Here is a 25,988-nt window from a genome sequence, read left to right as displayed (position 1 = left end):
GTCTGCAAAATGAGTTGATGAAAGTAATCTACTCTTTATGCCAGTGTACACCGTTTATACGGTACTAGAACTCTGAAGTTTTGCACTGACTGTACATATCCCAAGAAGCAGTATGAAATATTTATTGCAGAAATAACTTCATTAAAATTCTGTGGAGTCCTTAAAGTCAAACTTTAGCCATTAAGTCTGTGAAGACAGCTCCATGTGATCAGCTGTATGTAAGCTTTCAAATGGTAAGTCCTCTGATTTTGTTTTGTTTTTTGTTTGATTTATTTTGTTTTCTGATGTAAGTCCTTTTTGGTGTTCTGCAATATGTGGGACATCTCTGACTGCAGAAACCCTTTTTGGGACACTTGCTGAGATCTATTTCACTGGATCTTTACAAATAAATTTATTTCTGATGCAGCACCAGGGTGCATAAATATAGTTTTGATTAAAAAAAATACTAAGCAAATATACAAAATTTTTGTCTTCAAATCATATTACTTTGAAGGCTTAATTATTTGTTTTCTACTCTACAGTACAAGTGCTGATAACCCAAAACATTTTCAAAAGTTACAAGCCAGACCACTATATCCAAGACACTACATATGCTTGATGCCCCTTCAATTTACTTTCCTCAATTTGCTTTCAATTGACTTTTAATTTTCAACCATAAGATCAAAACCTCCCATTTGAAAACAATCAGTTGAATCACACAGCTTTGTCTTAATATACTAAATGTGCAAGATCAGAGATAAAGTTGTTGGCAACACAGCTAATGTAACTCTGCAGCAAGTTCCCTGAAGTAATCAGAATTAGGTACTCAGTTACGCTTTATTTGGGCCCATGACAAAGGGCAGCATTATTGTTGTCCTCTGAGAGGACAGTCCCAGGGTAGAACTGTGAGTACTGAAATTGTTATGGTGTGGCGTAGTGATAACTGAACCAACTTCATGTTACTGACCTAGCCTCAACTGATGTGCTCTCAAGTTCTCCTTTGTTTTAAAGGTCCCAGTTGGTCAAGGGCCCAAGTTCAGTAGGTATTGTATTCACCAGTGGCAGGAAAAAAATGCATTAAAAAGGCATATATGAATGATCAAAAATGGGTAAATTGAATATTTCTTCCCAGTTTTTAGTATCTATCTGTGGGTTGCTCTACTGAATAACCACAAATCATTTATAAGTAGAACAGACATTAAATTATCAATATGTTTCACCCATAGATTTCACAGAGTGATATGAATTTGGTCCACACCATTCTCTCTGCTTACCTCTAATAGCCCAGACTCTCCTTTGCTTGTGTGTTTTTTTTTTTTCCTGCTACACTTGCCTGACATTTTGCACCAGCCTCTGGAGGCCACCCAAGAAGGATTCCAGCTGTGGACTCGTGAGCATCTCTGGTGTCTTCCCTCATTGTCCAACCCAACCAACCAAAACCAGTCAGTCCTCAACCCCAGGTGCACCCTCTGTAGGGCTCCCAACACCCCAAACTGGTGTGCAATCATTCATTTCCCACTTTGGTCCTACTTTTGCAGCCTTGCTTTTGTGAAGAGGAAGAGGATTCCCATCCCTGGCTTTGCACCCCTGGGCCACTCCAGCAGCCACTGAGGCCTAACCCAGCAGCACCCTGCAAAATCTCTAAGCCTCAGGGGAAACACAGAGCCCTCAAGAATATTTTTTTGCACAGTGCTAAAAGGCAATCAGGGACTTCAGAAGAAGAGGCAAAAAATCATGGTATCAAGATGTAGCTTCATTCCCATCGAACAGCACTGCTTTGTGCCATGTAAAGCCAGAACATTTTTCCCTCCGTTATTTTCTCTGATGACAATGAATTATTTTCCAATACTGAGAGTTTCAAATGAAAGCCCTGAAGTGACTGCAACTACCTCAGGTGGGCACCAATGTTTTACCTGGGGGGGAACCCCTTTCCATGGCAGCCTTGCCTCTCTGAGGAAAAGCCAGGCTGCTAAAATAAAGCTGCTGGAGTGAAGCCAAATCATGGCTTCAGGAAAACAGATGCTATGTCAGGGCTTTATTGATGTTGTAAATCTTTGCAGTTAAGAAAAATCAAATTTCTGAGTGCTGAAGTGATCATTTCTTGGAGCAGTGCTAGAGACAGCATGGGAGCTGACAGAAGGACAGTGGCTCCAATCTTGCTGGGTGAAATATGTCCTGGTGCAGAAGGCCCCTAAAACATCCTGCACATTAACGGGACTTAAGCTGGAGGCTTGAGTATTGGATAAACCCTTACATAGGACATCTCTGCCCTGAACATGTCTCTCTTTGCTGGAGCTGAAGTTAATGGGAGCCAGTAAATGCCCAGCTGATTCCAGCAGTCGTGATTCTGCTGAATAAAACAAAGTTTAAACGAGCTTGTGCAGACATTAGTGGTAATGCAGCTGGGAGACAAAGGCTGCATGGGGACTAGCCAGAAGGCTGGGATTTGGACACCACAGCTCTGTGCTACTGGCTGCCATGGTACTTAAAATAATTGCAGTCCTCTGGAGAGAGTATATAGATAAACTCTGTCCTATGTTAATGCACCATCATATAGAGTTGTTTACAGGCAGTACTTAGTAAAGTACTTAAGCATGTATTTAAACAGGCTGTTGAACATCAGTATGATTAATACTTTGCTGAATTAGAGATATAATATGAATACATTTTTCTGCTGTTGCAGTTTTTCATTATATACACTTATAAACTGGACATAAGGATTTTCTTTCCATTTTGCATCCAGCAAATGAGTTAATTTGGGAGTCAAATTCTGCCTTAGTTATGCCTGCACAAAGCCTTTCATATGTATGAGGGCAGAAGACTTCTTTTTAATTGGACTTATTTTTTGTTAGTCTATAATCAAGAAAAAAAATCTGTTTGGTTTTTTTTTTTCTTTCTGATCCTGCAGCTCTTTGACATTCCTTTCGTGTCACTTCAATCAGAAAAGTACCTTTTACATATGGTGTGTATGTTGTGTTGGTTAAGGCCATGCACACACAGCAGCTGCAATTCTTGACCAGCAAGCAAGCAGCTGCTGTTGAGTGCAGACTGGAGCCACACACTTTGTTATTCTGCATGTAAAACTGGGGGGGGAGGGAGGAGAAGAGAAGAAACATGGCTCTTACATCACTCATCATGGTAATTCTATTTAAATATATTTTAATGATTTCTAACAACATAATTTGCCAAGCCTCCCCACCTCAAAGTGATGCAAGCACATCTCTCTCTCAATTTTTCCTATACTGCTTAGCCTAGGAGGAACATTTACCATATTCTAGTAAGTTTTGGAGTCAAAGCTTTTTTCAATCCATACCTGTATATACACACACATATATATATTTAAAACAATCAGGACTCAAAGCATTGGCCTACTCATATGCATTAATGTCATCACTGCAGAACCATCACCTACATTTACGTGCAGTTTCTGCTCACAAGGAAACAAGCTTGATTTAACAGTTTTAGCCACAGCCACCTCAAGAGCTGAAGACTTCCCCCCCTCCAAATTAAAGCTAAATCGTGTGCATTAAATACATTATCTACTTGTAATAAAACGGGAATATTTAAAATGATTCAGTCACAGATAATTTGTTGCTGCAAACGACAGGCTCACATCAGCCACTGGCCGCTCTGAGTGTTTGCTGAGCCCAGGGAACGCTCGGGTAGGCTTACCCACTTCATGGAAAACAGATGTTTGCACTGTGGAAGATTCCTGCTCCCTTTTGTGGTCTTAAGAATCGTGAGTGGGATCTCTCAAGCCAAACAGCTGGGGTGGTTGCTGTGTTTGCTCACTCACCTAAACTCTCACGTGCAGGTTAGTCCAGGGCACTACAGCAGGAAACCAGACACCATTCCATGCCAAAAACACAGCCCAGTTTATTTCACACTCAGCCCTCAAGAAGCCATCAGAGTAAATCTCCAGAACAGCTCTGGAGGGGCTCAAAGGCACCCCTTTTTTTAGCCTGGGGGTGATCAATTCACAAACAGAGGCAGCACAGCTGTGGGGCAAGGAAGGGCAGTTCATACTACAGCTGCCTTTGTTGCTCCTGCCTGGCAAATACCAGAAGAGACCACTTGTCTAGACTGATGGGAAGGCATATGTTAAAGCAATTAATTAATTTGCTCTAAAAGATTGAGGCCAGGCCAGGCCAGGATTTGTCCCTTTCCCAGTGCTCAGTCTGATTGTAAGCAATGGGACTTCCACCATTTCCCATGGGAGATTATTCCGCAACCTAATAGATCTCAATGTCAGGAAGTTTTTTCCTGATATTCAGCCATAATTCATATCCATGAATTATGAGCTACTGTCGACATCACATCCATTGAGGCATTCCTAGAGCCTGCTTCATTTAAAATTATATGCTCTAGTTATGCAGGGTTTCTGTGTACTAGGGCAAAATGCTTTTTCTGCAGGTTAATTCATTACTATTCAATTTGTTAACACTTTTTTCCTCGGTGTGAACAGTCATTCTGCAGTTGCATACCCTGTATAGTAGCACAATCCCCATTTGAGAGTAGAATCACAATACATAAATATGACAAAACAACATACCAAAACCCATCCCTGTAAAGACATATTAGTCTTTTCCTGCAAATACTCCAGCATTCAGTTAAATCAAAGCAGTAGCTTAGACAACACCTGGCATGAGACAGAAAGCTTAGAAAAAACCCTTCTCAAGTATTTAATAAATTTCATTTCTGTCTTAAACAGAGTGAAGGTAGGGGAGTAGGGAGGGCAGTAGGGAAGGGGAAAGGCATGGGGAAAGGAAGGGAGAAAATAACTTAGGCTGTGAGAAAATAGAGGAAAATTGAAGAGAATGACTTCTTATGAACAATGAGCCTCTACAACACAGTAAGAACATACAACAGCAAATAAAGTCGAGGATGCAAAATGTTCACTTCTTACCACTAAAGCGCTTATAAAAATGGAGAAAGCTAAGGCAGGCTTCAGAAATCTGTATTGCAAATAATTGTGTACAAAACACTTCTGAGAAGGAAACTGCCTTTTAAGAACATTTGAGAGGAGAAAATTGATAAAATGTACCAATTCCTCAAAGAAATCAGAGGATTTCAATGAGAGTTTTTTATTATTACATTTTACCCAGCTAGCAATGTTCTGCCATCCTGTTTGCAACCCATTTCACATAAATGCCACATTAGCCACTGGAAACAGAAATGGTTTCCAAAGTAAGAAACACACCTGAGTTCATTTTCATCTCCATACGTGCCTAGCTCCCATCAATGCTACATAAATCCTAGAGCAAGTATGTAAGAATAAACACACAAATTTTACCTGGAATCATCGAAAAAACAGAAAGCAATGTTTGCAAGGAGCACTGAATTTGCAGTGACATGTAATTTTGTGTTGAAGTTATTTCAGATAGTTGATTTTTTTAGAGACAGTGGCTATATCATATTGAGGGACCTACACAAACAGGTCTGGTGAGAACGTTTTGGCAATGTAGAAATTCTGTGACTTTACTGAAATCTGTATCAAGAATTCACAAGCTAAAAAAACTGTGCTCTAACCACAACCCTCTTCCAAAAGAGATGTTGAGAAGGGATGTTCTGATGTGACTATGGTTTTGCCAAAACACTTGAAATATTTTGTTTTCATTTTGCTTTGGAACTAAGCAGTAGAAATTACTGCAAAATGGAATAGTCATCCTCAAGCCATTTGTAAAGATATGTAACTCAAGTTGAAAGATGACTTGGAAAAAGGTAAGCTCTGTGATCCAGGAGGAAGGCTTTGAGAGAAAGGTTCTGATGCCCTTGCAAGGATGTAGCAAGGAGTGGCATCTCCAGGAGCCAGCACCTTTCTTTGTAAGATGTCCCCACGGCAGCCTGACATCAGCATCTGCTGTGAAAATAGCACCAATCATGGGGAAACTCATCTATCTTACACCTGCTGCCTTCTTACTCAGCTCTCCACTGCCTCAGTGCCCTGCCTGAGGAAGGGGCACTCCTCCGTGTTTTGAAAAGAGGTTGTGCCCAGGTCTCTCATCCCACTCAGGTTATCAACCACAAAGGGTCCTGGCTGAGCACAGGCAGGGAACAGGACATTCTGGACTCTCCCTGGAAGTAACTGTTTGCCAATGGCATTTTTGAGGATGAAGATGAGTAGGTAGATTCAGGCATCTTTGTAAGAGGAAATGAACAGCCTGATTTCCACAGAGGTGGGTGTTCACAAGTTCTTAACAAAAGACAGAGAGCAGTCAAGAGAAGCTGAAAGACTGTTGAGAGCTTTAGCACAAACAGACTGAATGCAGTGAAAAGAGTTGTTTCAAAGATACATCACAACAAGATGTGTAGGGACTGGGATCACAGGAATAGAAAGCTATCCAGAATTTTCAACACATCATATTTATGGAAGAAGCAATCAAGTAACACTTGTGTAAACAGAGAAGCTGACGATATTGTAATCAAAACCAAAAATGTATACAAAGAGGGCTGACATTTCTTGAAAGTTATCTCAAATAGCAGCGGAGAAGAAAATAGTCTTTAACACATAAATAAAGCAATCATTGTGAGAACCAGCTACATTTTCACCTGCTATGTTTGACTCATTCTCAGACTTCTGTCTTGCTCTTGGATATGCAGGCGTGCACCATTAATGGCACTTGCACAGTTGAACTCCCACGCATCATCCTCAGAATGGGAGTTGTGGTTAACCTCTGCTATGTCACATGTAAAAAAGTACTCTTCACTGTATTCCTGTTTCTCACTTCTATATTCTTACTTCCCTGTAGGTGTAAAACATGTGGCTTATTGGCAGTGTGTATGCCCACCTTGAAATAATCTCCTAAATCCAGGCTTAAAGCTGGATAGTCATACCAATCAGCCAAGTTCTCTGTGTGTGAATCTTTCTTCCCTTCTGACCGTATTTTCCTGTTTCTGAACCTTTAAAAAGGGCATAAATACAAGGATGAAAAAAAATAGATGGAATTTATGTTTAAAAATAGCTTTCAGTGCAATCCAAGAGTTTCTTTAAGGAAGACACACAGAAGCATGTGCATATGTGTACATGTACAACTTCTACATACATCTACCACATTTATTCAACCTGCCTAGTGGGTAATATAAACACTACTGCCTTAGCAATATGCTAATGCTTGCTCAAGCTTTTCAATGCAGTGCTGAAACCATCCTTGACACAGCACTACAGCACTGAAGCAGAAGCTGCAGCATCCCCAACTGCTGGATAAATGGAGTAAGAGAGATGAAATTTATCAGGGCTGCCAAGAAGTGCTCATCAAGACCCATTTTTTGACTAACATAAGTGTGCACTATTCTCACAAGTACAAAAAAAAAAAAAAAAAAAAGGAAGGAGAAGACAAAATTTCAACAAACATTTATCAAGACAACCTGTCCATCTGATTTCACACATTTTTTGCAAACATCACTTGTTTTTTTCAGTTACCAATTGCTTTGGGGTAAATTGAAGGAGGAAACCTTCACTTCTAATACACTACCATTCTTCAAAAAAGTAAAAGCTTTACAGTGGATGAATGTATTTACTTGAAAAACACCACATTTCCAAAGGCACAATGTGTGCTAGGCATCTAGTAGTACTCAAGCTGACACTTAAGCCTTTGAAAATTTCTTTCAAAAACCTCTGATGTGAGCTATAATCATACTGTATGTCTTATAAGTAGCCAACCTAGAAAATAGAAAACTGGATAAAACACTCCAAAACATGAAGGATTGAGAATTTCTCAGATACTCCAAAGACATTTCAGAAAAAGAGGAACATGAGTTTTGTTATTAATTTGCTCAGGAAAGATGAAGTATCATTCAGTATAGGAAAGGCTGATACAACTGAGCACCATAGAACTGCCAAAGAAAACATGGAAAAAAGAAATATAACCTATTCCAGCAGAAAAACTGCAGGCTGGGGACTGGAGTGTCCCAGGTTCTCTGATGATGACTTTGAAGTAAATTATTCTACCTTCCTTTCACTTGACTTCCCTTCAGATAAAGTATGTAAATAATGATGTTCAAAGGGTTTCAAGAACCATCAGTATGTCTAAATTCTGGCTGACGTGCAAAAATGTTGTTACTGCAAATAACAGGAGGACTGCTGCACTGTCACAGAATATATTGAAGGGAAATTTAAAAATTCAAAATGACAGAAATAACATATGTTAAATTCAGACCCGGCTACCTGCAGGGGACTGACTGCTTAATATAAAAACAAAAGTACAGCCAACCTGGGGAAGGAAGGAAAAGGTGGACTGCCTTTATCAGAGCATCAAGGATGGAAAGGTTTCTGGCTGCTCACTATGGTCAGGGAATCAGATGAAGATGACAGCCCTGTGTGATTGCTGCTGGCAGGAAGGAGACGGATTGGGAAGGAAATCAAAGTGCCTGCTTCATTGTTTGTCTTTACACATGGACCAAACACAGCTGACTTAAATATATCTAGCAAAGGGCAGGAAGGACAAGAAGAACAGAAAAAAGACTAAGGGATAACTAGGAGAAGAAGAAACCTGAAAAGAGATGCTGGTCATCTTGACTAAACTCTCCAGTCTGGCAGCTTTCTGGATGATTTCCCTGTCTTTCCCCAAAAAATACAAGACAGTTCTCACTGGACAAGGACGTTGGCTTTTACTCTGGATTAAGATCCAAACCTAGTGCAATCCCTAAGCATAAATGCATTATGGCCCATACACATATTTGCCATTATTGTGACGTTCACTGAATTCTCTCCGTGGTTCACCCAGATGATGTGGTGAACTAGGGAGGTTAAGCAATGTTACAATTAACATCTTATTGAAAAACAAAGTATTGATATGAAAACAGTATCTGCTGCAGCTGCAGCTTCACATGGATGGAACATGCCATTAAGAGTTCAGTAATGCTTCCAACATTTTACCTTTTGTGCTTCAGAGAAAAAAGGAATTTTAGATTGAAGCAAGGAATCACTCTATACTAGAAACCTGTAAGACAACTTCTCTTCTAGTCATCGCTTCTAATCAGACAGATGGATAAATTGCTATAGAAAAAAACCCACAAAAAAACCTCACCTAAAACAATGACTGCATCATTTTTATTTATTTCTTGCATTCGCTGTTCACATAGCAAGAAATTTAATTCCAGTTAGATCATTCTCTTGTGATACTTTTTTCTTTCATTTAATATATTTTTAAATGCTTAGAAGCATTGTGACAGAAAAGCATGTATTTTTTTGCCCTGGTTTATACCCATCATCCTTACCATTACAAGACAAAAGCATTAAAGTAAAATTAATCATGTCAAAAGATTTTAGCAAAAACAAGAGAGACCATGCATAAAGCATCGCTTTGTCTAGTGTGAAGTCACGCTCTGATTAAAAACATATAATGAAAGTGAAAGTAATACATCATTGCCTTAGCAGTAGGGTTTTTGGGAAAGCTATGCAATTCTGAACACAAAAAATCTTTATAGGCTCTGGATTTTGCAATTATTATAGAATAATTCTAACAAACAAAAGATTGTTTCACTTCCTTAAAGTTTAATTAATCTTAAACCTTGTAGTTAAAACAAACAACCAAAGGAGTTCTAGAATTAAACATGGACTCCTGGCAGGACCATAACTGGTAATTAAAACTCAAGCAGCAGTTGCTGGTTCTGAGCAGTGAGGCATGAGGTGGTGACACAGAGACCCCCCCACTGCCCCACATCCAGTAAGTAGTAATGAAGACTACAAAATATCATGGAATAATGAAAATCCATTAAGAGAGCAGAACTTTTGATGTTACTGAGGACTGTCACACACCCATCAGGTGTTCCATTTCTGTCACTGGGCAATGGTAGCCTGTTGCTGCTACGTGTCCTGTCTAGTACCCAGTTAAAAAATGAACTGGTGTTTGTGCAGCAAATGTAGGCAAGCCTAAAAGGAAAACATGCAGTGAAGATACTTGCTGTACTTTGCCATAAAGTCTATAAAAGCCTCAACTTTGCTCAGGCACAACTGTGCAGTAAGTGTTTCAAATTAAACACCAACGTGCACATTATGATGTGCATAATATTATTTATAATCTCAGATTAGGATTGTGCCCATATCAAGCAAAATTAGGTGGTAAAAAATGTTTGTAGAATGCCTCTTACTTACTCCTTTTTTTTCCTCTTTATTCTGCCTCTATGTTGTCAACATAGAAACAATAACTCTCTGAGAAATACCAGACAGGAAAAATACACAGCAATAGCAGACTGTGAAAAATCTACCAATCCCCTGAGCCATAGCATTCTTGCCTATAGATGATGACATTAAAAAATTGGAAATGGGTGCATGCTTCCCCTCCTCTCCTGGGTCTATGAACAAGGCAAGTTGTTTTCCTGATACCTTTCGAATTACTCCCATTAGTACTGATGCATTTGGTGCTTTGGCTACCCAGGCAGAGAGAGGTGGGCAGGATCCCCTGCCAATAGATCTAGTCTTGTCTAGGGAACAAAATGAGATTGCTTCTCTGCTGAGCTGTCATACTCGACAGCTCATGCTGTTCCACCTGCACCCGTCCTCACAGCCCCAACTGCAGTGCCATGGAGTCAGTAGTTCCTGATGGTTTATCTTCTCCTGTTCCTTATGCATCACACAAGGCAGGACACAGAGCCCGAAGCAACTGAGTGCTGAGGAGTGAGCCACTCTCTGTGCTGAGAAGGAAAAAGGAAACAGGCAAGCAGCTCCCTCTCAAATGGGTCTGCAAGCCCTGAGAGTAACTGCTGGGGCTCCTCTCAGTGGAGAGTGACAAGAGGAGATTCAGGCTCCTCTCATCCACCTCCTCCTCAGTGGCCTTGCCACTGCACCCAGGATCGAGTGTTTGCTCCTTTCCCACCATCCCTATCCCCAAATGCCACTGGCACAGAGAGCAGAAAAGGAGGAATGTAAATAGGTTTGCAGGAAGGGAGGGGGAATTTCTGTGCACACTTACATTGGATCAGTAAGCCTCTAAGTGCAAAATGTGGCATTTTGTTGGTCTGTCGGAGAGCCTATTGGCAGCCAAAATGTTAAAGAAAAACTCTGTAACAGGAGGAAATCAAATACACCTAAGGTGATAATAAAATAGAACATCTTGAAATACCGGAATACAGGAACTGAAATTCTTCCCATCACAGAACCTCATGAGTAGGACATAGCTTTTGCTCTGTCACTATTCACTAAGGAGCAAACCCCTAATTTGCACTGACAAGTTGAGAATGAATTGCAACGTCAGGACTGAACGCACTATCTAAATAAGTGAAAAAAACCCCCAAACAAACAGAATACAATCTTCTGTCTTTGCTGCTGATTGTATATCTCTGATAAGACAACAGTGGATTAAGACAGAAGTAAAAGAGTAAAGAAAGAAAACTCCTTCCTCAACTGCAAAAAAAAGTACATGATAAATTTAGAACTATGCCCTCTAAATTCACACCCCCCCAAATGTCATAGTATGTTGATTCTACACCACAGCTGCACTGAACTACCACTATGTTTTAAGCTTGTACAGTTTGTTGTCTTCCCTAAGACTCTTCAGTCACAGTTCTTCAAGTCCCTGCACTCCTACGCCGTAGTTCTTCAATGTTTCATGGAAAGGACAGATGATCTACTTGGACTTATATCCCATTCTCTCTTAAGTTAGGAAAAAAAAGGGGATACTTGAAACTCTTATTTCAACTGGGTTTTTTTTTTTTTTTTAATAGTTATTGCTACCATTTTGTGAGTAGTAAAATATTTTCTAAGAAATAATGCTTGTTAATATTTTGTCTTTTTCAGTGTGAAAAGACAGGTGTCCTCCTCTGTGTTCTTCAAACTTTAGCCCAGCTCTGTGTTCTTCAAACTTTAGCCCAGGCCAAGAGGGCATCATTTTCTGGCAGGACTTGCAAGAACAGGATTACTCATGTCAAGAGAGGGCTGTGTATTTGACAGCTGTTGTCTCAGCCAGCCAGATCCTGGGACCTTCAGGACTTCCAGTGCTGAGCAGCAAGCGCCTGAACCAGAGCTGGCCTTGCTTGTAACCACAGTACAGAGTGTTACGTGCACCACCATAATAGAAAGAGAACTTTTCTTCCCTGTTTCCAAAGGTAACACAGAAAAGAGTAAATTCTCTACATAAAATTATTCTGAAACATCTCTCAACACCACCACAGGCAGTTCACCAACAGTTACTCCAATACCAGAGATGGACGTTTAACCAGAGCATTAAGGTGTCCTGCCTCTGGGTAGTTTCCCACGGTCTTGGAGACCGCAACACATCTAAATAATCAAGAGCTGAATAAATTCCATTCTTACAAAATCTGACAATCTACAGCTAGTTAAGATTCAGAAAAAAGTTTTTACTTCAATTCAGTTAAGAGTTCAGATCTTGAAACAAGAGGTCCATTCCTCCCGCCTCTCCTGTTGAGCCACTGGATTAAACCCAGGAAATGAAAAAAACACCTGGACAATTCTGCCTTAGGCAGTATCACTGATTTTTCACTGACTTACCATCTTCAGAATTTTCTTAGAAGTACTGTACAGAGGTGGGTATTGGAACTCATTATTCTGAAAAATGTGAAGCATAATATATTCCCTAGCACAGATGCAGAAACTTTTATTGTGTACACTTCATATAACCTTTTGTAATTGTCATTCTTATACAACACCTTCAACTATTAGTCCAGGTCATCTATACCTAAACAGTCTTTATGTGGCACCACTTTGTGAAAGGCTCCTAAATTTTCCATAGGAAAAAATCACTCTGCAAGGGTATTGTTTCAAGTCATGCATCATAGAAATTTAAAATTTTTTTTCATCCTAACATGAGCATGTAATGTTAATGTGGATGTATGCCATTTTAGGGCTTTGGATAAGGGAGAAGAACAGAATTCTGTAAAATGTATTTTACTGGAGAAAAAAAAAAAGCAGGTCTAATAGGAAATCCAGGTTTTACCAGTTGTCCAGTTTTAGAAGTATGGCTTTGATTTATGGATCAAAATTGCTCATTTATTATTTTATCTATACTGCTTTGGGCAATTTTGACAGTTAAAATTTAGTTTTATTGACCAATGCAGTCAGTTTAGTCACAAGGGGACTAATGCACACACAGCCTGCTGCACTCAAGAAGCTATGATTTGATTCCATGACCAAGTCAGACTGGGAATCACAACCAACATAACAATAAGTTCCAAATCTCGATGCTCGAGGCAAAATACTTACTCTAAAACAAATCCACTATTAAAAGAAGGTGGGAAAGAATTTTGTGATAGCAGCCTCCATGCACTGTTTATTGTAGCTGATATATTCCACCAATGCTTCTGTCAGCAATGGACGCAGGGTAGTACAGAGGAAACCTTTCTTTAATGATTGTGGACAACAGATAAAGCTGGAAGAAGGAAATGAAAATGCAAAAGAGAATCAAAGGTATGCTCTAGTACTATGGCTTACCAGGGATCTGACTCTTGGGAAAAATGTCTTGAAAAAACTGCCTTTTTTTTTCCCTAAACCAGATTTTATTCATATATACATAAATATGCATGGGTTCATGTTGCAGCTTGAAAGACTTACAAGTTTACTTAAAAAAAAAAACTTACTGGAATGATTTTAAGCCAATGTTAATTTAGGCCTATCCTATTATAAAATTAGCATCTTCTGCAATCTCAATTTATTGCTCCATTGTGAAGCCCCTTGTGATACATAAACAAATCTCTGAAGAGAAACAAATCAATAAAGTGTCTAATTTGATTAACCATGTTTTTAAATTCATCAAGACAACTGTACAAAAATAAACCACTTACTTGTCAGTATTTTCCACGTCTTCTTTTCATCATCATAATACTGAACCAAATTGCTGGGTAGCCGGTCAGGTCCGGGAGGCAATCCTCCAACCAGTAACAGCATTTTCTTATTGGAACGAATTCTTCACCCAAAACAAGAGGAAAGATGAACAACCACATTACTGAGGAGTATTTTTAGTGGCAACAAAATCATAACCATCAAAAGAATGTTCACTGCTTGCAGTTTTCTATTTCATCTTTTTTGTGTTTCTTTTCCCAATCATGTCTCAACAATTTCTTGAACCAAGCAGAAAAAATGATCAGAAAAGCTGCGTATCTCTCTACTCATGGAATAATAAGCTTCCTTTATGCAATTTGTTAGAGGTTCATTCTAGAACGACCTTTTTCTTATATTATCCCTTTAAATCATCACTCTTTACAGCTGAATACACATGAAATGCTCTGGAGTTGTACTAAGGTTAAGCATTAAAGTTGCATGTCAAAAATCGTATTAGTCAAAATCATTATTATAAGCCATTCTACACTCAAAGAACCTTGAAAAAATTAAGGTTATGCAGAGAGTTTGTGAGCCAACTCTTTAATCACACACTGAACTTCAGATATATAGTTTAGTACAATTAGCAGCACTGGGCTAATGGTTATGGGTTAAATGCTACTTACAAGCACTTTTGTTTGTTTAATTTAGTCCAGACTCTTGCTTTCATTCTCCCCCCCGGCTCTCCCCCTCGTCTTTGCTCTCCCCCTGTGCACCACTGGCTATAGCAACACCAATTGGTAAAAATGAGACTGTGATGTTGTTGTGAGCCTCCCCAGAGTGGAGCCCTGCCAATGCTTGCCACTGATCCAGCGGCATGAACCTGCTCAACTGTGCAAAGTCACTCTAATTCCCTCCCTCTGTTTTTCTACCTTCTCCCCCAGGGGGCAACCACTGAAAGGAGTGACTACCCACCCATCAAGAGCTGGCAATTCGCTGCTATTAACCGTGACCGTGATTCCCAATCTGCCTGGCAGTTCTTAAGAACAGGACTGCAATGTCTCATCTGCAGTAAAAGTGGTTATCTGCACCCTGGCCTCCAATGCCCCACCTGATGAACGTACGATTTCTCTGCAGCATTAAGGGATTTAGCACAATTGTAAGTGAAAACTGGAGGGGAGGCCCAGACCCCCAGATGAGCCCTGATGCTTTAATAGTCACTTTGCATATAATTGAACTTTCACCAGTTATACTTAGCTTGGGTGAGATAACACTGAAATAAAGGTCTAGGCTCAAAATGTTCCTGTTAGGTAGGAAGGTGACGTAGCCTGGAAAACATCCATCCATATGGATGACTGTGCAGCGGGACCACGCATTTGACGGAAAGCACCCTTGTCAAACACAGTTTTTCCAGGCATGACAACACCCGTGTAGCACTCTGAGTGTGTCAGTCTGCAGCAAACTCCCCAGCCAAGAAAGGCACAAAACACCACGAACCAAAGCCTGCCACCAGAGATGCTCATGGCAGGGCTAAAGCAGCACCCAGGAGCTCCAGCCTCAGCAGTGCACTGCAGCAGCGGGAGCTCTACAACTGAGGCACACTCATGCCTTCACTCCAATTGCCACCTAGAATGTGGTGACCCAATGATTTATATTTGTAGCAGGACTGCATCTTCTCTTGAAAAGAATGGACAAAATTAACTAGGTTGTGCTGTAGCCATGTACCAACCACATGGAACATCCTTCAGGAAGAGAACACACAGCTGAGGGCTTGACCCACACAATGCTCCAGAATAAAATTTGTCAGATGGCTGTCCCAAAGACAACTATAGGCTACAGATACACCTATGACAAGGATGGCCAGGGAACCATCTGGTATACGGCTTTATCTGTTTTTTAAACAGATTCAGGGCTCAGAGAAGGTCATGAATTGACAGTGGATGAAACAAAACCCTCAGTGCAGGAGCAGGAGTTAAACCACGGGGACAGTGACACTGTTCCATGCTGTCCTCCCCATTGGTTCTCTCCTGACTTGGGGAGAAGCCCTGCAGCCCCTCAGTCTTTCTCACAAGCCAGTTTTTGATGCCTGCACTGCACCTGCTATGTGCTGTCAAATGAGGACTGTTACCTGCCCAGCAGACTGTGGCTGTGTAGGATATCAGGAACCGTCTCATGATCACTGTCAGCAGAGAATCCGTAGTGAGACCAAGCTCTGGGGAAAGCTTACTAAAGCACTGTGTCTTTTAGCATTAAAGCCAGCAAAGGTTTTAATGAGAGAACATTTGATAAAAACTATGCAACATGGGAGTATGATAAACTGGTTTTGGTATGAGTTAGGGATGACTGCACGTGTAACAAGTGGCAGAGCAAACCAGAGCCATAAGTCAGTTATGCATGGCCATCCCTAACGATAGAGAATAAATTGTTTATTCCAACCCTCCTGGTGTTGTATGTTATATCACAATCAACTCCCTGTGCATTGTAAAATTCAGAATGCCCTTGCAAGGTTTACTTGATAAAGGAGTTTATTTTGATTTTCATCTTTCATCTGTAAAATTCCCTTCTAACTCCAAAGCACTGTGAAAATCCAATGAATGGCCAAGGCTCAATAGTTAAGGTGAAGAATGAAATGTCAGATATAAACTCTGAGTTTCCAGACTTTGGCAGTTGCAACTATCCTTAACATTACTTTTTCAGCTAAACAGCCTGAGAAGCTACTGTTTCTTGAGAAGTAGCAGTGCTGCTATATTAGTATGCTTAAAAATATTAATTTTTTTGATAAGTTTAAAATGGGAAGAAACAAGAACAGAGACTTTTAGTAGTTGTTTAGTAAGAACTTAATAGTCAGCAAAGTGTCTACCAAAAGCACAGGGAAATTTCACATGGAAAAGAAGAGATGGGTACTTATACTCAAAATATCTAATTCATCCGCATTGAGAGTTCTTCCAATGAACCAAGTAAAGATAACACAGTGGCTAAAGACATGCAGGTTTTAAACTAATATGTTCCCTTGGAGCCAAATCTGGTTTTTAAGTTTTAATGTGAAATGCTGCAATTTAGGTTTTGAAAAGAGATTTTCTTTATTATGTCATATTTATGTTTCATATTGCACTAAGCAGAACTGTTAGAAACTTACAATGCATTCTAAAATATGAAAAACATGTAAATGACCACTGCTTATATGCAGAAGGCTTCTAAATATTAATAAAAATGTAATTCAGTGAAACATTATGAGGAAGACAGGATTTAAAAATATATTTAATACATTGAGCAAGATAAGGCTTCCCCCTTTCTTGTGTCATTACATGTTTGCTATTTGGATAATTCAAGATTGCATTGTGAAATATTCTTCATTATATCTGACACAATTTTTTTTCCCACAGTCCTTATTTTACAGTCTAATATACTATTCAGTTACATGCTGTGGTTCACAGTGTCCCCAGCAAGGACTTCATCATCACCTTGTGTTCCATTAATAGTAGTGGGTCTTGGTCAGGGAAGGCTAAACTGTGGACAGGCAAGCTGATGTCATGGCAAAAAAAAAAAAAGAGCTGAGATAAATTCACCTACATGTTATCTTGAAAGCATTACTTAGACTCCAAAACTCTAGTTCTAACTGATGAACATGCACGTGTTATTATTATTCTGCACACACTTTGCAGTTTCTGTTCGGCTAAGATTTTAAAACACTTAATTCACCTTAATTAAGTTCCTGGGTACCTCATGTGGTGTGAAATTTATTTTGTCTACTTACAAGACTGGAAACCAAAGTATATTTCAAAGTCAACATTTTCAAACTTGTGTAGTTTTCCTCAGGCAGACAAACCCAGAAATTTGAGTACTCACAAAAGTGGCTTCATTTTCAGAGATACCCATCAATATAACTAAATCCTACTCACTTCAAAGGTAGCAGCAGATGCCCATCAGCTCTAAAACTCAGATCACCAGTCCATGGTTCAAACTAACCATGAATATTCACAGCAAGAGGCTAAGCCCAAGAGAGTTTATAGACTCAGAAGAAATCAGTAGAAAAGGCTGTAAGAGACCTCAGAACTCTGACAACCACTCCTACTCTTTTGCAACCTTGATAGCCTTATGTTAATAGAAAATGCATGAATGGGAAATACTCTTCTTGTACATTGTTTTTCTTTATTAACATATCCATCAATCTTGCACTGGTGGGTTTTCCTTATCTGGGCAATTAGTAGAAGTTCATTCTACAAAAGTTGGCAAGAAAACAAGCCTCCATAACAGGTTTGCTCCAGACTCTTCCAGTTTTTAAACAATGAGCTAAGCTCTGCTCTCTGCATTAGGGAGTGCAAAGAAAAGGAAAGAATAAAACCATGAAGTGGCAATCCTGTGGTTCTTAATGCATCCAGTGTAGTGTTACACATCAGAAGAGAAATGCATCTTAAGACATACAAGTGATCACCATCATCAATGGGAAAAAAGATAAAAAATAAAATTAAAAGAAAAAAAAAAGAAAAGAAAAAGAGTATTCAACTATACTTTTTTCTTAACTCGGGGCTATAGTAAACCTAGAAGTCTGGACCATTAATTGTCTTTTCATATAGGCTATCACCATGGCCTTTAATATGAAGAGAGCTGGGTAGCTCTTCAGAGCAGGGACTTGACAGATATGATGGCATCCTTGCTCCTGCTTCAGTGCTGATCTTAAACACAGCAGAGCCAAACTGAACTCCAAGCGTTTGCCCACTGAACTCGGACACAAACAAAACCAGCCATAAGACCAGCACAGACCCAGCAAGGGCGGGTGATTGTGTGGTGAGTTTTACTTAAATCCTCATATCTCATTGCATCAAAGGATTTGAGAAGCTGGAGTTAGACAGTGATACTGTCAAAATAAGTAACAAGAATCTCAGAAAAGGGTGCTGTATTAACCTGCAGCAGAAACAAATTATTTCAGAGAGGTTTAGATACCGACCACGAGGTAACAGAAAAAGAGATACATACTATCCCAATCAACATTTCAGTTGCAGACCTTTTGTTTGTCAGCAGCAAAAACTTAATTTCATCTTCAGAAACCAGGATGGTCTTTAACAACCCTTTTCTTCATAAAAGGCATCTGGAGGGGTGCTGTGTTCAACAAAAATGTAGTTGACAATCTAGTTGCAGTCTACAAAACAGAACAAACGCTGCAAGCATCCATTTGCCCATAACTGAAAAAGCTGTTTTGCCATGGACAACATGGGATGTGATCTTCAACAATTACCTTCCCAGCTCCTGGATGGGCATTTCAGTGCAACAAAAGTGTCATATGAAAATTGCTTATTTCAATGGATTTTGGATTCCATAGTTGACTGCAAAGATAGCCATGATTAGTAACACATGTTTAATAGAGAGGAAATCTAATTATCCGGGAGTTTAACTATGAACTCAATGAAAGCCATAAGGTACAATGTAAAAATTATTTTGGACAAAGGAATTTTATGAGGTTTTGTTATCACATAAAATGAATTAACAAACATCATAACCTATAGGTGAATAGGCATCCAGAATCTCTACCTAACCCTACAGCACTGCTAGGGGAAGGACCTAAGTTCTCACAGTTAACAGACCAAGTCCTGCATAATGTCCTTCTCCTTATGGATAAAGTACAAACATTAAGAATATCCTGATTTTTTCAAAACATAAGCACAATAAATTCTCTTGCAAATGATGACCAATAAATTGTTTAGTTCTTCCATTTAAAGAATGTTCAAAAATTTGCTGAATGTATGGATGCTACTTTATGAATGGATTTTTTTGCCTCTTCTAATTTGCACTTATTGTCCCAGGCACACTAGAAAGAATGTGAAAAAACTTCTAGAAATACTAAAAACCTGAAAACCAGTCTTATCATGAAGATTTTGGTTTTCATCTTTTCATTCTCTATGTAGGCATGCTTGGCAGAAGGCCCCAAGTACAGTTTTCATTGCAGCAGAGAAAGCTCACAGTAATGTTCACTGAAGATGATGCTCATTTAATACATGTTGCTGACCACTGACAGAATGAAGTTTAGGAAGACAAATACTAAGCTGAGAATGATTTGCCTGCAGACATTGATAATTGGTTTTCTCCTCTGAATCTACTAAAATTCTTTTTCAATTTTGCCAGTACTTTAAAAAAAAAAAAAAAAAAAAAAAAAGCATAGAAAAGAATCAGTTAATGTTTGCTTTAACAGTAATCATTCCTTTTCCTTCTAAAAGCAGAAGTCTAAGGGTAAGTGAATATTTTATCTGGCAGGCCACACTTAACTGTTACAAAGTTACCTTACAAGTTTAAAGTTCCATTATTTCTAAAGGTGTCGGGCAGTTTCCCATACCCGGTATTAAAATAACTCAGAATCTGTTTGAAGCTCTGAAAACCCCATTTTTCTTTACAAAATCAATCCCACTACTGTTGATCTCTAAGTTAATATTTAAGAGTTAGCCTCCAGCTTTTATCTGGAAGATTTTTTTTTTACCTTTTTGGAATAAAAGCTTCTGATGTAATAGGTTAGCAACTATCCTGGAAGACAGACACCTATCCAGTGCTCCTTTGGGAAGAACACAGAGGAACACAGAGGAGTGTCCTTCTCATCTTTGCCTCCTCAGATCTGAATGCTAAAGATATCCTTACTAGCCACACACTGAGTATCTGGAGCATTGTGAGGGAGGTGAATTCAAAGGAATGTTACTAGCAAAGCAAATTGATGAATGAGACACAAAACCTCCTGTGTCATGAATCTTCTTGGTAAAACTACTCAAACAACAGACTTTCCTCACTGATGGAAGTTCTGAAAAACTCTTAAGTAATTCCCTTTATCCTGGATACAAAAAGTCAAAGCTAAGTGCTTTTACAAATTGCTTTCCCTTCCACACGTCATTTTGTCTGGCCTTTTTTTTTGGATTTGGTATGTTGGCTGGTTCCATTTTTGGGGGTGTTTTTTGTTTTTATTTTTCCGACAGAGGTTGTAAAATGGAAATATTTTATAGAATGCTTCAAAGTCATCAAATCATCTTTTTAATTTTTTCCCCCTAGGAAATTTCAGCCAAGTCTTATGTTTTGATTTCCAGACTGTGGAAAGTCAAGAAAGTCCTTTTTTGTTTGGTTCTGTGTCTGATGTCCATATCAACAGAAGGTCTCTGCATCAGAGGCTGTGTTCTTTCCAGCTGAGGCTCCTTTTCCTTAGGAAGCCAAAGGAAAGAAACACATCTCACCAGCACACTCAAGGTATGACTTGTTACCTTTTCCACTGGTTTGTTTGGGTTTTTGGTTTTTTGGGTTGGTTTTTTTTTTTTTTTTTTGTTTTTTTTTTTTTTTTTGTTTTTTTTTTTTTTTTTTTTTTTTTGTTTTTTGTTTGTTTGTTTGTTTTTTTACTGAAAGAAGGCATCAGTTGGGGAATGCAGGAAGAACCAACTGTGGCACCAACTTCTATTTACTTCCAGCTTCGCTGCAAACCGTCTGCTTCCATTGAACTTGGCAGCTGACAATATTTGCTCAGTTCATTGTCTGCTTTCCAAGAATACAGCAAGTGTTGACTACTAAGTACTAGGCATGACGGTCTTTACAGAAAATTTCAGGGAAGCAGCAAATATGAAAAATGATGCCAGGAAGTATATACCAATAGTTTTCAACTTTCCACAGTCTTCTATTTCTTTAGATGGTCCTTTGGTAAACACGTAATGCCAGACAGAATCTGTTTCAAAAAAAACAACATGAGAGATATTTACAGAGCAGGGGAGTCCAGCTCAAATCCTTCTTTTAGGATTCCCATTCCCTGAACAATCTTTTCAGGCCATGCTGAGCAAAGGATAATAACAAAACTTACTCTGATTTAGAAAACATCTTGGATTTTTAAAACACAGGAGTTGTTCAAAAAGATGAAACAGTGTTTTTACAGATTATACAGATTTTTTCATCACATGAGTTTCACAGAATCAAAGCTTTTTTTCTGGCAAACTATTTTCTGTTGATTTTGTGTTCTATGTTAACTCTCCTCACTCCCCTTGCCCCCAAGGCTCCCTGTACCTTCTCTTCAAGTACAAATCCAAACAATTACACCACCACAGCTCTGTTCCATTTACTGCTCAGCAGTTACAGACTGAGAACCTCCATATACTTCTGCTATAAAGGAAAAACTATAGTGACCCCAGGCCACAACATGCCCTCTAAGACCTTCTCCTTTCTATCTCTTCTCTCCACATGAAGGGGATGCACATCAGGCAAAGAGTGAACTGAAAATCTCAGACCAGTAGCCAAGACATGTGTGTCTGATGCTCACCATGATCCTACAACACTCCATTTGTAAAAGGTGCACCCAAAGCATAAATCATTCCAGGAGGATTTTGTCTGAAATGGGACTTCCTTGTCTAGAAGGCTCTGCACCACTCGAACCTAAGTACATCCCAACAGGACACAGATGGATTGTGGTGTCAAAGGATGGGCAAGAACAGCACAGGAACTCATGGGGGACAGCTCTGCTTTTAGTGACTTGCACGACTTGTAAAGCTGCTATACAGACTGTCACAGGTGGTGGAAAGGGACATTTTTGCTCCAGCATTTGAGAAAGAAGTTCCCATTTTCATAGGCACTTTGTCATCAGTTTGAGTGGCTTGATAAGATAGCTTGTTTTTAAACTCAGTTTAATTTTCCCTCTAGTCCAAGCTGTTCTGAAATCCAGTGAAAGATTTCGCCGCAGACAAAAAGAGTTTGGAGATGCAGATGCAGGTATTTGAAGCTGCTTCAAGTGCTAAAAAGGCAGGGTGACAAAGCCGAGGAGGAGCACAGTTCAGCAAACTGCAGCCTTGGAACTAAGGATCCAAGCTCAGAGCAGTGGGGATTGGTGTGTGAGAGGTCAGGGGCACTCAGGAGTCAGGGGAACAGAGGATTCCAGAGAGGGGACAGATAGAGGTGAAGTTCAGTAGACTGGATCTGGGGAAGAGCCCTATCATCCAAGGACATAGATAGGAGGGACTGCCAGTTCACAAAGGACACTATTCCAAGTACTGCCTCTGACTTGCAGGGCAAGTACCCACACCACATGCCTGGCAACCCTTCTTTCCCTGCAGCTGTTGAAAAAATGGTTGGCCATAAAAAAGGCCATTAAATGCTCTTCATAAATTATGTTTCTCCTAACAAATACTAAAACTGAGCCAAAAAAATGGCTAACACCTATGCCTCTGCAACTCATAAGGATTTTACCACCCAGGACATATGTGTCTTTAAAAAGGCTCCCAAGGACTTTCCTGACCCACAGAAGTCCTTTTAGGACAGTGGTGCTTCCTCGGTCCATAATGGGAGCTCCAGGTCTCCCACCCTTTTGGAAACTCCACATCTCTCCACTTACACTTCAGCATGAGCTTATCTCCAATGGCAAATGAATGCACATGAGGCAAGTAAGGAAAGTAGGTGAGACTAACTAGGATTAAACTGACTACAGGTCTGTGGTTCACTACCCTACAGCCTCTAATGTGTCAGTCTCCCTTCTGTAGCTCAGCTGAGAGAGTCCTGGCACTTGTACAATTTCCTGATATTAATTCAGGCACAAAAAAACTGATCCAAACTCCCTAAAATAAACCACAGCCTCACATCCACTTCATCCATACTGTAATGCAAAACTTAATAATTCACATACATTTTAAAACACGTTTTTCTTATCAGGATGTAAATTCAGGATCTGTAGTATTTCTCACTTGCAATTAATCATGAATAAGAATATTAGTTAAAAATCCAAATATTGCTGTTATGATCACACAGGGACGGGTAGGTGGCTGTAACCAGAACACAGAGTGCATTTCAATGAAAAAACCCACATTCTTTTTACAACCACCATACATGTCCTGCCTAGATTCTACAAAAATCTCAGCAGAAAAAGAAGTTAAATTGAACTACGGTCTGTGAGGTTTGGGGACAAATAGTGTATGCAAGAAGGAAATTATTTAATTGCCAAGGGATGTAACTGGTTTCTTCAAATTTTTAATCTCCTCTGTAGAAAGTAAAACAGACCAGGCATTTATATGGCTTCTACATAAATGCCACTGTCTCACACTATTCAGCACCTAACATTTTCCTTCTTCATCAACAGTTACCATCTTCCCACTGAATGAAAACTGTTCATATCATCTTCATCACCCGTCACTGTTTAATTTGCTATCACTTTCACTAATACTGCCTAACACTAAACAGTCTGGATGACACCCTCTCTCCACTGAAATGAAATAAAAAAAAACCAAACAGCAAACCAAACCATCTCTAAAACTTTAGCTTTAAGAGGACCAGAATTTGCACTTCCACTCTCCTCAAGGTCTGGCAGTCAAGGGAACAAAAGTATAAAAACCAGCTGGATCTGTACATGCTAGGACTTTGCTGAACCCATGAAACAGCACGGGCAGGCTTAGCCTTCTTATCTCTTTGTCTCCTTATTTCCCTCTTTTCTCTTGTGCTCTTTAATTCTGTATTTTCTGCCTAGGACTATTCCTGTCTTATGTCAGTTGGTTGATCCCCATCCATTTTTCCTACCCCAAATCGGAAAAAGCTTTTCCAGAAACTGCAATACTCAGCTGTTAGTGACAACAGATGTTTTTTCTGCCAAGAATTAGTGTTCCCCCTTTTGTTTCATTCTCTATCTTCTTTTTATCTGCCAGGGTCTTTTTTTGTTTTGCTAGTTTCCTTTCCTGCCTGTATCCTATTCTTACATTTTTCTCCCTTCAAAACTGTCCTTCTCTCACCTCTTCCTTCATTTGTAGTTTCTTGCTCACACTACTTATATCCCATTTCTCCCCTAGGGTATCTCAAGGTAGGGGATTTCTTTTCCTGCATTTCCCTCTCTTTCCCAGTTTTACTTCCCTCAGTCCCCTCTGCCTTCAGGTGTGCAGCTGTATTTGCTGCTCTGCCAGCAGATCTTGGGAGGGGCAGAGCAGCCCAAACACACTTTGCTCGTGAGAGGAGCTGCAGGTGGTAATGCTCTGTCCCCAAACTTCTAAAAAATTGAAAACACATACCATGTATTATATAAAATACATTATATTACACAGTAAAGCACAGAGACATTTTAATCAAGTCGGTACTCTGTGAAGATCCGAGAGTCCAGACAAATGTCTGGAATATGAACTTTATCTAAATGTATTTTCTTCCCAGAACTACAGAAGATGATACAGCACAGAGCTACGTGTCTCTTTCAGGGACAGCCAAACATAAATTAAGCCTAATGTTCAGGGTCACTCACCCCACTCCAGGCTGAAATCAATTATGATTTTTCCCAGTGACATCAAAATTGACTGTGTCTCAAAGGCTTTAACAGCAGCTTGTATGCTGAGGCCCTGCTGAAATGAGGATCACTAGGCCAACAGTATTACTAACTTCGCTCAGAGTTGAGCACCTGATTTAATGTCAAATCAAAGCCAAAACACCCATCCCCTGTGGTGAAGTCCTAAACCTCAGAGTGCACAGCAAAACTCCAAGTCAGGAACATAATTCCTCAGCTTTAAAATTCTGATCATTTAATTGTTGTACCTTGAAAATTAATTTTACAAAAATACATCAGGACATTGAAGCATTACCTTCTCTTAGGAAATGTAATGAAAAACTCTACTCTCTCTGTAGGTAAATAGTGTTTTTCACTGCAGCACAAAAGACAACTCAGGTACCTTGTAGCCCCAGCATTACTTGCACTGCAGGATTTGAATTTGTGGCACAAACATTATAAATACCTTTGCTCACAGAGCACTGACTGGCTCTTGTGAGTCCTATCTCTTTCCTCCACAGGATTAACTTTATGGTTACATTTCAGAGAAGAATCAGCATATTTTGAGCTTCCCGTTACATTCATTTTCATTGAGAAATAGAAGTAGCCCTGACACCAATGTACTCCAAAGTGTGCATATGATGTGTAACATAGGTGCTTTTCTTGAAGTAGCTTGTTAGGAAAAAGACAGAAAGAAAACGAAAGTTATTTTTAAAAATGCAGGGAAGTTATTGGCAAATTCTAACACTGAGTGCAATTCTCCTTTCTTGAACATGCAGGAAGCATGTGGCTATGGCACTGGGCTGCTTGCATTCCTCAATCCTTACTGTACTGAGCAGGAGCTATATCACTGCACAAGAGGAACAGTTAATCTCTTTCTAAAGACATGTGAATCTTTGGTGAATGACCTTCCATTAAATTCCAAATTACCAAAGTCACCATTACTCACAGAAAAAAGCAATCAGAGTTTTGAAGTCTTTTTTCTGTGTGATAATTTTTATGTATTTCCACATGTACTTCACTGTTAGTTACTTTTAAGATTTCCTTCTGCAAATTAGCAACTTAAGGAACTCT

General features: G+C 39.5%; 1 protein-coding gene across 2 annotated transcripts in view; it reads right to left on the bottom strand.

Moving 5' to 3' along the window:
* Positions 1-25,988, bottom strand: part of KLHL14 (kelch like family member 14) — a 60,725-nt gene that overhangs the window by 30,088 nt on the left and 4,649 nt on the right. For both annotated transcript variants that reach the window (XM_066181934.1, XM_066181925.1), the window contains exon 3: positions 13,714-13,835. In XM_066181934.1, the coding sequence (XP_066038031.1) occupies positions 13,714-13,835 (122 nt within the window). The remainder of the gene's footprint in view (positions 1-13,713; positions 13,836-25,988) is intronic.

This window comes from Chamaea fasciata, unplaced genomic scaffold (genome assembly GCF_029207755.1).
Source record: "Chamaea fasciata isolate MVZ Bird 193981 ecotype frontalis unplaced genomic scaffold, bChaFas1.0.hap1 SCAF_1, whole genome shotgun sequence".
Lineage (NCBI taxonomy): Eukaryota > Metazoa > Chordata > Aves > Passeriformes > Sylviidae > Chamaea > Chamaea fasciata.
This window is presented reverse-complemented; position numbering and strand designations above follow the sequence as displayed.